Source organism: Camelus dromedarius, chromosome 20 (genome assembly GCF_036321535.1).
Source record: "Camelus dromedarius isolate mCamDro1 chromosome 20, mCamDro1.pat, whole genome shotgun sequence".
Classification (NCBI taxonomy): Eukaryota; Metazoa; Chordata; class Mammalia; order Artiodactyla; family Camelidae; genus Camelus; species Camelus dromedarius.
The window spans coordinates 34,916,554-34,931,282 of NC_087455.1; the positions used below are offsets into that span (position 1 = coordinate 34,916,554).

The 14,729-nt window shown below is 35.4% G+C and overlaps 1 protein-coding gene across 3 annotated transcripts in view; it reads right to left on the reverse strand.

Annotated features, from left to right (window-relative positions):
• TMEM67 (transmembrane protein 67) overlaps positions 1-14,729 on the reverse strand; it is a 51,936-nt gene that overhangs the window by 35,091 nt on the left and 2,116 nt on the right. For all 3 annotated transcript variants that reach the window (XM_031439320.2, XM_064476962.1, XM_031439318.2), the window contains exons 3-7: positions 13,189-13,282; positions 8,606-8,705; positions 6,777-6,846; positions 6,610-6,684; positions 1,217-1,279 (exon numbers count right to left, since the gene is read on the reverse strand). In XM_031439320.2, the coding sequence (XP_031295180.2) occupies positions 1,217-1,279; positions 6,610-6,684; positions 6,777-6,846; positions 8,606-8,705; positions 13,189-13,282 (402 nt within the window). The remainder of the gene's footprint in view (positions 1-1,216; positions 1,280-6,609; positions 6,685-6,776; positions 6,847-8,605; positions 8,706-13,188; positions 13,283-14,729) is intronic.

Below are 14,729 nucleotides of genomic sequence, written 5' to 3' on the forward strand. Positions count from 1 at the left end.
TTATATTTGAAAAGAATAATAATTTGTTCCTATAGTAGATATTTTATATATATATATATAACTCTAATCAATTTTGTTTAAATAATTTGTTTTATGAACAACAAAATAAGATCATTTGTTGAGTTTGCCCCTCAAACTTCTTTCTCAGTTTTCGCTATAAGGAAAAGGCCACTCTGTTTTTATAGTTATTCAAATAAAAAACGTTGCAGTAAACATCTTTCGCTCCCTTCCCGTATCTAAGTCATCAGTACATCCTGTTGGCTCAATCTTCAAAGCATATCCAGAAGCTAAACACATCTCTCATTTCCATGGCACCACCCTTGTCTACGGGTCCACTTTTTCCCACCTGGATTACTCTAATACTCTCATAACAATTGGTCCCCCTGCCTCCGTCCTTGCCCAAACAAAATCTGCTCTCCATGTCAGAGTGATCCTTTCAAAACCTGAAGCTCGACCACGTCCTCCTTTGCACAAAATCTGTCCACATCCCTTACTGTAAACTCCAGGTCCTTATCATGGTCATTCCCCTCATCCCTGGACTCACCTTGCACCTGCCCTGCTCACTCTGCTCTAGCCACTCCGGCCTCCCTCTGGTTTCCTAAGCACGAGCACGCCAGAGAACCCCTGCTTCGGGACCTCTGAACTTGCTGGGGTCTCTGCTTAGAATACTCTTTCCCCAAATATTTACATGGCTCACTTCCACTTCTGAAGGTCTTTGCTCAGATGTCAGCCTCTCAGAATGGCCTGTCTTGACCGCCCTCTATAAACCTGCACTGCCTTCCGCTCTCCATGCTCTTTATTCTGATTTGTCTTCAGAGCACTTAGCACCACCTGACGTTTACTTAGAATATAATTCCACGAGAGACTTTTCTCTGTCTTTTCCTGAAAAAGGTGACTTGATTTGAGAACAGGGCCTGGCACATCGTAGATCATCAATAAACACTTACTAAATGACAGTATGAATCAGTTTTCCCTGACACTCAGTCTCAGCTGAGTAAGTCTGGACACGTTCAATCTGTGTAAAATGAAATGTGAAATGAATAACGTTTTCTTTAGTATTCTCTTTTAGTCCACTAGAAAGGGTTTGATTTTCTTACAGCATAAGACCAAGGAGATATCTCTACATAGAAAAGTTTTATTAACTGGGGGAAAAAATTGTAGGACAATTCTTCAAAATGAAATGAAATAAAATTATTTTCTCAAAATTCAAACATACCCAACAAGCAGCTGCTGATGACTGCAAATACTTTGCAAACCATTCTGAGGTTAAAGACACGCCCTGGAAACAAAAAGATGAATTTTAGTTTTAAGCTCAAATAGATAGAAATTCTTAAACTTTACACTGTTAAGAAGACACTAATATGCATCTTGTTGAATGGGAAGAAACATTACTCTCTCAGTGTTATCAGAAAAATAGATTCTAAAGGGAATATAAGAATTAATTCTAACCAATGTCAGTAATTACAAATAGGACTACATTACAAAGTCACACCACTCAGGCAAAAGATATAAGGAAATAAAGTATATCTGTAATACAAAAAACTATTTGTTCATTTCACTCAAACAAAAAAACAAAAATCAAAGTGGCAAAAAAAAAAAAAAAGAAGAAAAACTAGATCCTGACTTAGTACTGGTTAACATTCGCTTATTTAGGGTTATTATACTTTATTAAATTGGCAAGTAATAAAAAAGGAATATTTGTGAATTATTTTTAAGCAACAGGAGACTGTGGATACGCAGAATAATTAACATTTAAAATCCTCCAAATGGTGATTCTCAAAAAATGATGGGTGTCAGAATCAACTGTGGAACTTCCTAAATACAGAAAATGTCTGGCTTCATTCCAAACCAAATGAATCAGAATCTCCAGGATGAGACCAAGGCATACGTGTGCTTTAAAAGCTGCAGACACAAGCCTCTGGCTAAGAACCACTGCTGTAAGGCTTATCTGCATGTCTTGCTAAAAAAATGAGGCATTGTGGAGCACCATTCGGAGTGAAATTCTCTGGATACAGACAAAGGAAATAAATCCAAATTTATATGAAATGTGGCACCACAGCTGCCAAGAAAATCCAAAATAAAATTATGAACCACTATTTTCATCTCCTGCACGAGCAAAAATGTTCATTTTGTAAGAAATATACATATGCATAGACAGTTGAATAACACACCAAAAAACTAATAAAAATGGAAAGCAATGACACCAGTGTGGTAAATAAAAAGCAAAATGAAGCCACAGACAATGCCAGTGACGGTGTTAAAGTTGCACGATCCTTTATAAAACAGTATCCACACACTTTAACCCAGGAATTTGAAAATGCTTAGGAAATCTGTCTTAAGGCAATTATCTCCCCAAAAGGAAAAACACACCTGTGGTTGACAGCAGTACTATCATTTTGGGGGGGGGGAAGGTAATTAGATTCATTTATTTATTTTTAGAGGAGGTACTGGGGATTGAACCCAGGACCTTGTGCATGCTAAGCATGCACTGTACCACTTGAGCTATACCCTCCCTGCCTTGATAGCAATACTATTAATAACAGAAAATCTAAATATTCAATGGATGTACAATTATATAAACTTCAGTGAATAAACTAGTGTATTATGTGACAATTTAAAAGTTATAATTTACATAGTCTCAAAGTAAAATCTCAGCCTAACTTATTAGTCATGGTACCTTTACAATGGAGAGAAGTGGCAGACAGCACCATGACCAGGCAATCATATTTAGTATCACCAATAACTGGAAATCCTGACATTATGTGCTCCTTGTTATTGCAATGGGCTGTACACAACACCTATATCATATTCTTGCAAAAAGATGTTTCACTGAGTCTAGCCATGAGAAACAATGAGAAAAATCCAGATTGTGGGCCACTACAAGGAAGCTGGCCTCGACTCTGCAAAAGTCAATGCCATAAAAGCCAAAAAAGCAAAAACAGAAAAACCACAAAAGCAAAACAGAGCAAGGGCCTCTGTTCTAAACTAAAGGAGACTAAAAGATTAGTTGCAATGTGTGAGTAGTCAGGAGTGAAATGTATGTTTACAACTTACTTTCAAGTGGCTCAGAAAAAAAAAAACTAGTGTGCATGTGCGTGTATGTATGCGTTTACATATGCAGACCAAAATACGGCAAATGTGGCCAAACATTAATGACTGCTTAACCTAGTAAAATACAGACACACAGTCATTGTCTTACTTTTCCAACTTTTCTGCAACTTTGAAAATTTTCCAAATTAAAGTTGGGAAAAATAAAAAAGATGTGAGATCATAATCTTTAGGGAATGGGAAGACACTGACCCATATATCTAGAAATTCTTTATTGATTGTCAGGTATATTCCTAGACAAGAACTGGATGCTTTTCTTATAAAACCACACAAAACTAATTACATTTTCAATTGTGCATCACCCAAGAAAATATGATCTGTGATTTTCTAAGTACACTTTTTAGTTAGGAATAGTGTATGTTATCGGGTCAATTCAAGTATTTTAGTCTAGTTGGCAATTACAGTCTCAACATAAACTAATGAATACGCATTCTGGTTTATTAATCTTAATCTCTTGTGAGTTTAAATACTTTGAACTGGTCCCTTAGATCCTGACTGACCTACAAATGCCCTGATAAAACTGAGTTCTTACATCTTCCAAGCTGAGGACTGGGCCAAGATACACCATCTTAACTACATCTTGTTGACATGTTTCATACCCTGGCTACACACAAGCAGTCTGAACACCAGTTATAAAATGACTTAAAAGTCAGGGATTCCAAACTTGACCTCAGGAAAGCATCAGTGTTAAGACTGGAATGTTTAAATGAAATACATTAACTGAATCAGATTAACTTTAACCTTTCCCTGCCTACCTTCCCCTCCCTGCAGAGAAGCCTGCAATGGATCTATTCCATAGCAGTATGGAGGGAGGGAGGATGTGGAGGTGGTGTGGAAGACAGCTGCGTTACACTGAGCAGGTGAGTAAGTTGAGGACAAGATCCAGATTTCTCCCTATTAGAGAAGAAACTGTCGAGAAAGGAAGGACTAAAACGAACTGAGGTATTGCTTTGGAATTGAAAGTATCAGTATCAACTCACTGATTTTAATACACATAAAAATAAATACAGAAATAGTTATAGATGTATGTATGTGTGCATATATTTTCTAGCTATGTCTGCTAAGCATGATAACCTTGGTTTCTAAATATTATCCTCAAGAGCTTCTTAGAGAAATGGCTGATTCCAGGGCTGGGGCAGAAAAAGGACAAGATGAGCCTGGAAATCTTGTTTTGTCTGAAAGTAAGGAAATGCTCAAAGAATGATTGAGATATGTCAAAAAGACATAGCAACCAACTTGAAGGGGCTTCTAATGGCCAAATCTAGGACACTTTGAGCATCAAAACAAATAATACACATACTGGATTATAAAAATTGAATAAAATAGGAACCCACAAATCCATACTGTCCTTAATGAACAAATAAACATACAAATGAGAAGGGAAAATTCTTATTACAGTAGAATGTTAATAATGTGGCAGGAATGATGGAAACCTTTGGCAACCATCACAGTAGTGGCTGATAAAGGCAAGTATCATCAGTGGAGACTAAAGCTATTTAGTCAAGGTTTAGTGAAGAAGAAAAAGTGTAATACTGGAAATCCTCTGCAGAAATACTAGCCAAAGGGAAAATGGTAGCTTTAAAGCAGACATGGTGAGTTCATGGCAGGTCACCAAGGTTAACATCACCACTGGTGAACAGTGGACATCCTGTGCCCTGGCGTGACGCAATGCACTGAGAACACAACATCTCTCTTTGGGTTTCCTGACAAGCATGTCCTGATTGTGAAGGAAGACTGGATAGGCCAAGATTAGGGGTCACCCTCTGGATTGTAAGGCCTGTAATCTTCAAAACTGCCAAGTCCAAGAAAGGCAGGGGAAGACTGAGGACCTGTTCCAGACTGGAGGACACTGAAAGCAACACGACCTCTAAATGACTGGTAATCTGAGACTAAGTATGACAAAGAGACATCACTGGAATTTTTAGCAAAATAACTTATTTTGAAAAGGAAAAAATGAAAATTACTTCAAAAAGACACTTGCACCCCAATGTTCATAGCAGCACTAGACACGGAAACAGCCTGAATGTCCATCAACAGGTGACTGGACTAAGAGGTGGTATATTTATACAATGGAATACTATTCAGCCATAAAAATGACAACATAACGCCATTTGCAGCAACATGGATGTTCCTGGAGAATGTCATTCTAAGTGAAGTAAGCCAGAAAGAGAAAGAAAAATACCATATGAGATCGCTCTTATGTGGAATCTAAAAAAAAAACAAAAAACAAAAAAAAGAACATAAATACAAAACAGAAACAGACTCATAGACATAGAATACAAACTTGTGGTTGCCAAGGGGGTGGGGAAGGGATAGACTGGGAGTTCAAAATCTGCAGATACTGACAGGCATATGCAGAAGAGATAAACAAGATTATACTGTCTAGAACAGGGAAATATATACAAGACCTTGTGGTAGCTCACAGCAAAAAAAAAATGTGACAATGAATATATGTATGTTCATGTATAACTGAAAAATTGTGCTCTACACTGAAATTTGACACAACATTGTAAAATGACTACAACTCAATAAAACAATGTTTAAAAAGATGAAAATCAAAGGCCTGCAAATTTGACAATGGTATACAGAAGTTCACTATAATCTAAGACTGGAGAAGAATCCCCAGAAGACATGCATATTATTACAAATGAGCCAATTTCTGGATGATCTTAAGCTCCCTATGTATACCCCTATTTTTAGCATTTATTTTATTGTTTCACAAATATTTATTACTTGCCTGTCACCCCGCAAGACTAGAGGAGAGGAATTTTTGCTTTATTCACTAGGATCCCTTATCATGGTTACTTTTATAGCCCTCCTAGTCATCCTATTAATTCAATGAAGGTTGTAGCAACCAGTCCTAGCCTGTGCACCCAAGCTCTGCTCATTAACTAACTCCTAGTTAGTCATCGACCTCCCATCCTGTTGGGTTGGTGACCTCTTCAGTTCCAATTCATCCACTTCCCATTTTACATCCCAAACCTTGTCATCACCAGCTTCTGTGGCAAAAGCTCTATGTCATCATGTTCTCACCTATAAATAAGGAACTTGGATACAAATAATCCTGAAATCTCGGTGACTACCACATATACGCACTGCGATGGCGGTGTCATCATGCCCAATTTAGAGACAGTTAAGACTGAAGTTTAGAAGGTCCAAAGATATAAAAGTAATGACTGGTAAATTCAGGCTTCAACTTTAGAATCTCTGGTGCACTTATCTATACTATACTGCATTCTTTATAGGATCTATAAAGGACCTTTCCAGTTTAAACATTCTGAAATTCACAGAAAAAGAAACAAGCTAAGGTAAAAAAGAGAGTAACTGTACTTATAAATTATAATGCTGAGTTGTTAGTCTAATGTTTCTTATTGACTGATAATTTCTGTTTTAAAGCGATTTACATATAAATGTTTCTCATTTTAGCCCCAAATTAATTACTGAAGGAAGAAATGTGGAAAGATCCTTAACAATGGAACAAAAAAACTGAACCATACTCACAAGCTCTCCGTAGCGTGCAGCTGAAGTCATACGTGGAGGAAAATTCCCTGTGCTGCTGAAACATAATCCCCCTGTCTTCATAAACAAATAAGGACAAAAAAAGTTTATGGAAGAATATAAGGAATTTAATTAAAAGATATATACATTATCAATTTGATTAGTCTTACTAAAATGTTAGGTTCAGAACATGTACAGGACCTGCTGGTATTAATGAATGTTGGTTCACATCGGACACACCTGTCAACACAACAAAAATAATTTTTAAAATGTTAATGAATTATACAAACCCTAATTTAATTGAGAACTGCTTCTTAAACACTGGATTAGAATAGATTCAGTCAGCTAAGCAAGTACTTGTAATAAAGTGTTATATTAAAAATATTAACACTAATTTGAATAGTTTTATACTACTCTTTGTATTACAAGGCAAGGTATAAATAGATAAAATTAACCAAAAACAGGAGAATATCCTTTTGAAATCCCATGTAATATAAAACAAATAATATTGAATAGCAAAGATGGTTAAGTCACTCAATTAACAAGGAAGCCCAACAAACTCATATAAATAAAACTCAATCTTTTTTTGTAAGTAGTTATATCGAATATACCTTCCTTATTTTTCTACCATAAAGCAAAAAGGTAATATATGCTCATCAAACCTACAACCAAAACTTTTTTTTTTTGAGTGAAGGTAGATTTATTCAGAGAGATACATTGAAAGACAAGAGGAAGGCCACCAGGTGTGGGGGCTGGGTGCTCAGATTAAAAGTAGGTTCACACTCCATAGACAGAGCGCGGGCCATCTTCGAAGAGGGAGAGAGGGGCGGCCGCCTCGCCATGTTGCTGTTTTTTATGGGCTTGGTGGCTTCATATGCTAATAAGTAGAAGGACCAGTGTAAGGGGAAGTGGCTGGGATTCCCAGAAAGTTGGCCATTTCCCACTCTTTGACCTTTCGTGGCTAGCCTTGGGACTGCTATGGTGCCCAACCAACACTTTTAAAGTCTTTCCATCATCTTTGCTTATTTTAGGAAAACCCTTTATATTTTTCATTAATGAATGATATAGGAGGGAGGGAGGGCACTGGACCAGTGGGGACTCTGATGCGTCTATATGGCTACTCATTACTTGCAAGACAGAACAGGTAGGAGGAGGGGCTGGGGCATGGGACACAATTCAACCTAGGTGTGGGGAGGCCCGGGAGGGGAGCAACAGGGGATCAGCCCCGCACTCTGCATTCGGATGCCACAACCTAGGTCAGCCTGAGAGAAATGATGATCTAACACTAAGGATCCCGAGAAGCTGTTCAAGGATTTTCTACCTTAAACTTGGGAACTGGAAAGGAAACTGTGTTTAGAGGGAAGTCAGCATGTAGGCCTCTAAAAAAATTGAGGAAGCTGGAATAGGGATAATTGAGTTAGAGAGAGAGGGTGTGTGGGGGGGGTGCAGGTATGCACGCATAAAGGGGGAACAGGGAATGACAGAGAATAGGGCTATAAAGCAGGGACACTGGGTTACAATTATCATTACATTTATTAATATATTTATATGTAATATAATACATAAAGATAGTGCCCGGTAGACAATAAGCATGCTGCAAATAAACGTTACTATTATATATCATAGATTATGTACAAATTACATAACACCATACAAAAATAGCTACCTTTTACTGAGCACTAACTCTGTAGAACTCTACATATTTATTTCTGAGCTGTAAAAACAGCCTATGAAGTGGGTGGTGTATCCCCATGCTAAAGAAAAGGAGACTGACTTACTGAGCTTTTGAAGGTCCAACAACTAAAAAGAGACTGAAACAAGATTTAAACCCTAATCTGTCTCATTCTCTGGGCCTCAGCTTCTTCACTGGTTAATATCTGCCTTCCTTGGGTCATTTGTGAGAAGCAAGTAACATGATAGGGAAATACTTTGAAAAGGCACAGATTCAACATAAATATAAGACGATATTAATGAAGTCAGCACCCAGCACACTGCTTACCTGTTTCCTAAAGCATTTGCTACCATAAAAGAGTTTTCACTTCCATCACAGAGTTTACAAGTTGCTTGAGACAACAAGGTTCCATTAACATCTCTTTCCACTAAATAATTTAGAAACAATTAAGATGTAACTCATAGTCAACATATAAGCTTCTATACACTTAGTAAAATCCACTTATAATTATTATTGTAATAATTCTCAAAACACCTTATTTGCAAAAAAGGCATGTCAAGCACTTCTATAATAAAAGTACTGAAAAGTAATACTTAGTCCCAGACAAAAAATACAGAAGAAACTAATTTCCAAATCATCATCATCATCATCCTCATGATAAATTATTATATTTTCCTCAAAAATTTTCTTATCTCTTACCTGTATGTTCCTGTTATGCTGGGTATGGGGAACAAGTATTTTCATAGACTGCTGGTAAGTTTCTGGGCTTTTGGTGATAACTATTAAAATTGTAAATTCACATATTCTACAATACCACAATTTCATTTCCAGAAACCTAACCTACAGAAACACTTGTTACCTGTGTATAAGAATATTTATCAAAGTAATATTTGTTAGAAAACAATCTGAATATTTAAAATAACAAAATGCTACGAAATATTATGGAGTGGATTAAAAAGAACGAGGTAGGTCTGTCTAATGGATCACACTATTAACTAAAAAAAGTACATTGTAGAATAGTATTTTTGGTATGAAACATTTACCACTTGCATTTCCTGGGGCATATCTGTATGTCAAAAACAGGTTAAAAAAAAGATGCTAGAAGCTCAGACACAGACATCAAAATGGCAGCAATTACTTTGGGGCTGAGGGAGTAACAGAGAATCAGCACTGGGGAAAAATGGCTCAAGACCATTAGTCTCAATCATAACGTTATTCAAAGTATTTTATCCACGTGATCTAAGCTTTTCCAAGGTGATAAAAATAATTTTAACAAAAGTAAAATTGAACAACTTGTTCTTCCTACAGCCTATAGCCCTATGAATTGTTATTTTTAATGATATGTACTTTCTGGGTTAATAATTTTTAAAAACTTATCTACCTGACTACCTGCGCATTTCCTTCTTATATCAGAAATGGGGGAGTGGTATAGCTCAGGTGGTAGAGCAATGCTTAGCATGCAGGAGGTCCTGGGTTCAATCCCCAGTATCTCTACTTAGAAAAGAAGAGAAATAGGAAGAGTTGGGAGGAGCTGTGCAAGAAGTAAAATGTACCCTCCTTCTGTCCACTCTCCCATCCTTCCCAATCCTTACTGCAAACCCACAGAAAAAATTAACAGCAAAAGTTCAGGGTGGTGCTAAGGAACTCATACCATGAAGGATTTTAAATATGTAACAGTAGCCTCTAAAACAGTGAAATACTATTTTCACAGCTGCCACCCAACCTGAAGGGATCACAAGTGCCAGAGTCACTGTTTGGGCCCCCTAGCATCTAGCCTTCACTCTCAGCAACTTTAGCACCAGGGATTTCAGACTGTCAAAAGTAATCTCAGTAACTCAGCCCACACTCAGCTCTCCACAGCATTTAAATCTATGTATCATCATTGCTTTCACCCCACTTAGAAATCCCAGAGACAGTTCTGACTTTTCTCTTTTCCTCATTCCCATGTTCCTTCACTCACCTAGGTCTATCATCAACCTTTTAATGCTTCTACCATCTACTCCTTTGTGTACGATTTACCCTAATTTTGGTTCAGGTCCTCATATCCTCATGCGTACAGCACTGCAATAGCCTCATCACCGTTCTACTTCTGGTCTTCTGTAGCTTAAATGTAAACTTTAGGAAGGCAGGGACTTTGTCCCTGTTCACTGTGTTCACTGCCTTACTCTTCATGCCCCTGGACAATGCCCAGCACACAGGAGTTTAATAAATATTTGCTGAATGAACAAATGCAACAGATGGCTGCCAGATTAATCTTAATCACGCCCCTGTTCAAAACTTTCAAGAAATGCCTATGCCCACGGAACATCCTATCATATCAGTCAAGGCTTTCCACAGCCTGGACCAACGCACCTTTAAACTCAACAAACTGTTATTCTCATAATCCCTTCACACTCAAATCTGGATGTTTACACTTGTAATGATACCTTTGCGCACACTGTTCCTTCTGCCTGGACTGTTCTCTTTCTCGCTACCTTCTGAAATCCCATTACTCCTTCACGGTCCACCTGTTTCACTGCTCCCCACGGCAGCTTTCCCAAACAGCCCTGGTAGAAGTGGGTTCTTCCTCCTAGAGCATTGACTGCCCATAGTGATCATTTGATGATTTAATATATGTGCCCCTTGTGAAAATATTTTATTGCTATCTTGCTCTGCAAACTACTGTTCCATATGCATCTCCTACCTTCTAATTAGATTTTAAATAAATTGATGGCAGGGATTTTCATCCCTCTAAAAAATTATTTTTGAATAGGTAATGCATAAATATAAATATAAAAACAAAAGGCACAGAAGAATTTAAAGTGAAAATTAAGTCTCTTTTCTACCCCTTTCCTTCAGACACCCAGTTTTCCACCTTGGAGGCAACACTGTTACCAGTTTCTTTTGAATTCTTCCAGAAATAGGCTATGCATATACAAGCATATATGCACATATAATCTTTTTTAGAAACCATACATGGTAGCATACCAAATACACAAAACAGTGCTGATCAAATAGCAGGTAATCAATAAAAATTTGCTGATTAAAAAAAAAATCAACATTTCTATACTTTGCTATTTTACTTATTATATGTTGGATTTCCTTCCACAGCAATACTTATACAACTGTATTATTTTTCTATAGCTAAACCCTATACCATTGTATGGATATATCAGAGTTTATGTGACCAATACTCTCTTGACAGATTTTACACTGTTTATAAGCTTTTGTCTCAGGAATCTTACAATAAAAAACTATGCATACACTTCTTCAGACATATTTACCTGTACTGGGGCAAGAAATTCCTACATGGGGGCTGCTGGACAATGATCTACATTTTCAAAATGCTGTCAAGTTGCTCTCCAGAGAGGTTGTACTAATTTATACTCCTCCAATAATATGTGAACAACTGTCTCCCTGTATCCTTATAAATACACTGTCCAAGTTCAAAAAGGTTGGTAATATAATCTGGTAGGTTAAAAACAAAATTTATGTCTAAATTAAAATTTTAGTATTATTCTTACTGGGAAGGTTGAATATTTTTTTAATATTTAAATATTTTTTCTCTGTGAACTATGTTCATGATTTTTGGCCATTTAAAAAAGTTATTCATCTTGCTCTTATTTATTTGTGGAAGCTTTACATATTTTGTAGAATTTAGCTCTCTGTTGCATGCATTATAAACTTTTCTCGAGTTTGTAGTGTTTTTTCTGGTACTATTTTTATGTAGTCAAATTTACCAATTTTTCTTCTATAGCTTGTGTTTTTTCTCATACTTAGAAAGGCCTATTCCACACCAAGACTATTAAATTTTTTTTCCTAATTTTTAATTTACATTCATAGATTCATACTTAATATTTAAATATTTGACTGACCTGAAACAACTTATTTTTTAAGGAATAAGGTAAAAACCCAACTTAGTATTTTCCCAGTTTCCCCAACACCAATTTATTAATCAGTCTTTTCTCCCCTAATATGAAATGCCACTTTTAGCACATACCACATCACTACTTGAATTGAATCTACTTTAATTTTTTTAAGTTCCATCCATCAGCCTGTGTTACCCACTTGCCAGCCATACATGTTATTACAGTAGCTATAAAATGTGCATAGTATCTGATGGGGAAGTTTCCTCTTTCTTTTTTCAGAATTTTCTTGGCCTTTCACATACTGTTTCAGATAAACTTTAGAATTAAAGAATTAGTTTGGATAGTCCCTAAAACACAAACAAAATCCTAGTTGAGTTTATTAGAGTTCCTTTAAATGTAGAGATATTATTGGGAGAGCTGACATCTTAGTATAATATTTAAATTTTCTCATCCAAGAACAACGTATGTATTTCATTTATTAAAGCCTATCTTTGTGTCTCTCAGCAGCATTCTAAGGTTTCTTCAATTAATTTACATTGTTCATTTTTTCTAAAGTTTATGCCTAGGATTTTTTTCTTTCTTTTTTGTTGCTATGCAGATGAGATCTTTTCTTTCTTCACATTTGCTAAAAGATTGTTCTTTCGATAGAGGGTGGCTACTAACTGATTCTTACTTTCTCCTATTTAATTACTATACAACCTATTTCTTTCACTTACCTAAGTGAGCTTTATCCAGGTACTAACGTTAGTAAGAATGCTTAAAAATTTTCCCTATTAAGCATCATTTTGGCTTTTGAGTTGAAACACATATTTTATCATGTTACGTTAAGGAAGTATCTATCTAATTCTACAGTATTAACAATTTTTTATTTTTAGATCAGGTAGGGCTTTTTATTCTCTTCCCAATTCCTGCTGCTGTATTAAACATCACTGAATTTTGGACAACAGTAATACAAAAAAATTCTATTAAGAAATCACCAAGCTATTTCAATTAATGTCTTTATCAAAAACAAACACAAATGAAGATTCATCACTATTATTTTGCAAAGAATCTACTTCTTACCTAAAATATGGCCAGTGGGACAGTGGCATTTTCCTTCTGCAGTTAAACCAGCAGGGCAAGAAATACAGTTCCAGCCATCTTCAGTAACACCTTTCTTAAAAAAAAAAAAGAAAAAAAAAGAAAAAAATTATTTTCCCTTTCTTAATTAACTTTCTTCTTCTTAACTGGTCATGTAGTTCAAAAAGCCACAACAGTATATAACTTGCAGTCAATATTCAAATAAATTATATACATATCAACTGCATAAAAATTTCCTGGATCGCCAATTTGTGCTTATATTAAAAAATGAACCTATACATTATTACTATGTATTGACTATTATTAATTTTTGGCAATAGTTCTTTCTTCTTCATGATTTCCAGTTCAAATGAGTTCTTTCATAATTAATACTGTCATTCAGTTTTTCCATTTACAAACATAAAACAATAAAATTCAACAGGATTTAATCAACAGATAGCCAACTAACAGTTTAGTCTTACCTGTCCTAAAATAATTATTCTAATTTTTAAAAATTCAAATATATTAGCTTTTAAAAATTAAGTTATGATTCAGAATGGGTGAATTTTATGGTTCAAAAATACTTCAAGTTGTTTAAATTATAAGGATATTTCCTTCCATCCATTAATAGTTTGTACTAGTAAAGGTTTCTGATAAAATATGGTATCATCCAAAATTGGGCTTATAATATTATATGGTTTAGGAAAAACCTGGGGTAAAAATACAGTAATTTTCTTACAAACATGGATGTAATGAAAATTAACAGAGAACAATGGTAATAACAAAGTAATACCACAGATTATTGCAAATTTTAGCTGAAAAGACTGGCTATATCGAGAAATGCTCCTATATTTATCAGTACATTTATACATATAGGACTATTTAAAAATTATGATAGCTTAGTAATATCACTGAAAAATAAATCTGCTTTGGTACCATTTCCTATCAGCAGCTTTTAATCACTGATAATTCAGGTAGGATCAATGTTTCTAAAAATATGAAGTATCAAAATGATCATCAAACGTTTAAGTACCAGCCATCAACTAGGATAACTGTTAAAAGACTATTAAATTCCCAGATTCAACTGTTTTTTTAATACAGATAATGAGAAGAAACATTACGATAAAAGTCAGAACTGTCACACTAAGACTCTTAATTATCCAAAATGACTGAAAGATGTATTTCTGTTAATTAAGAATTGTCACATGTAGTTAATATTAATTTACTAATTTTTCAAAAATTATGATATAATGAAATTAACAAAACAGCAACAGATATTATTTAACCTATCTAGTGATGAATTAGCATTTCATGAACTTACTTACACCTTAGATATCATTATGAACATGAATTATATAAAACTGTTGACACAATAAGCCTAAGATGCTGAGCTCAATCTGCACCACAGGAGACACATATTCCAAACTTCGCTATGTATGTATCACTCATCTATTTTCCTTTATAACTCAGTTACTCTATGAGGAAAAATAAAGACACACAAATTTTCACAGCTTTGTGATGTTTTTGGATTCCAGATTTTAAAA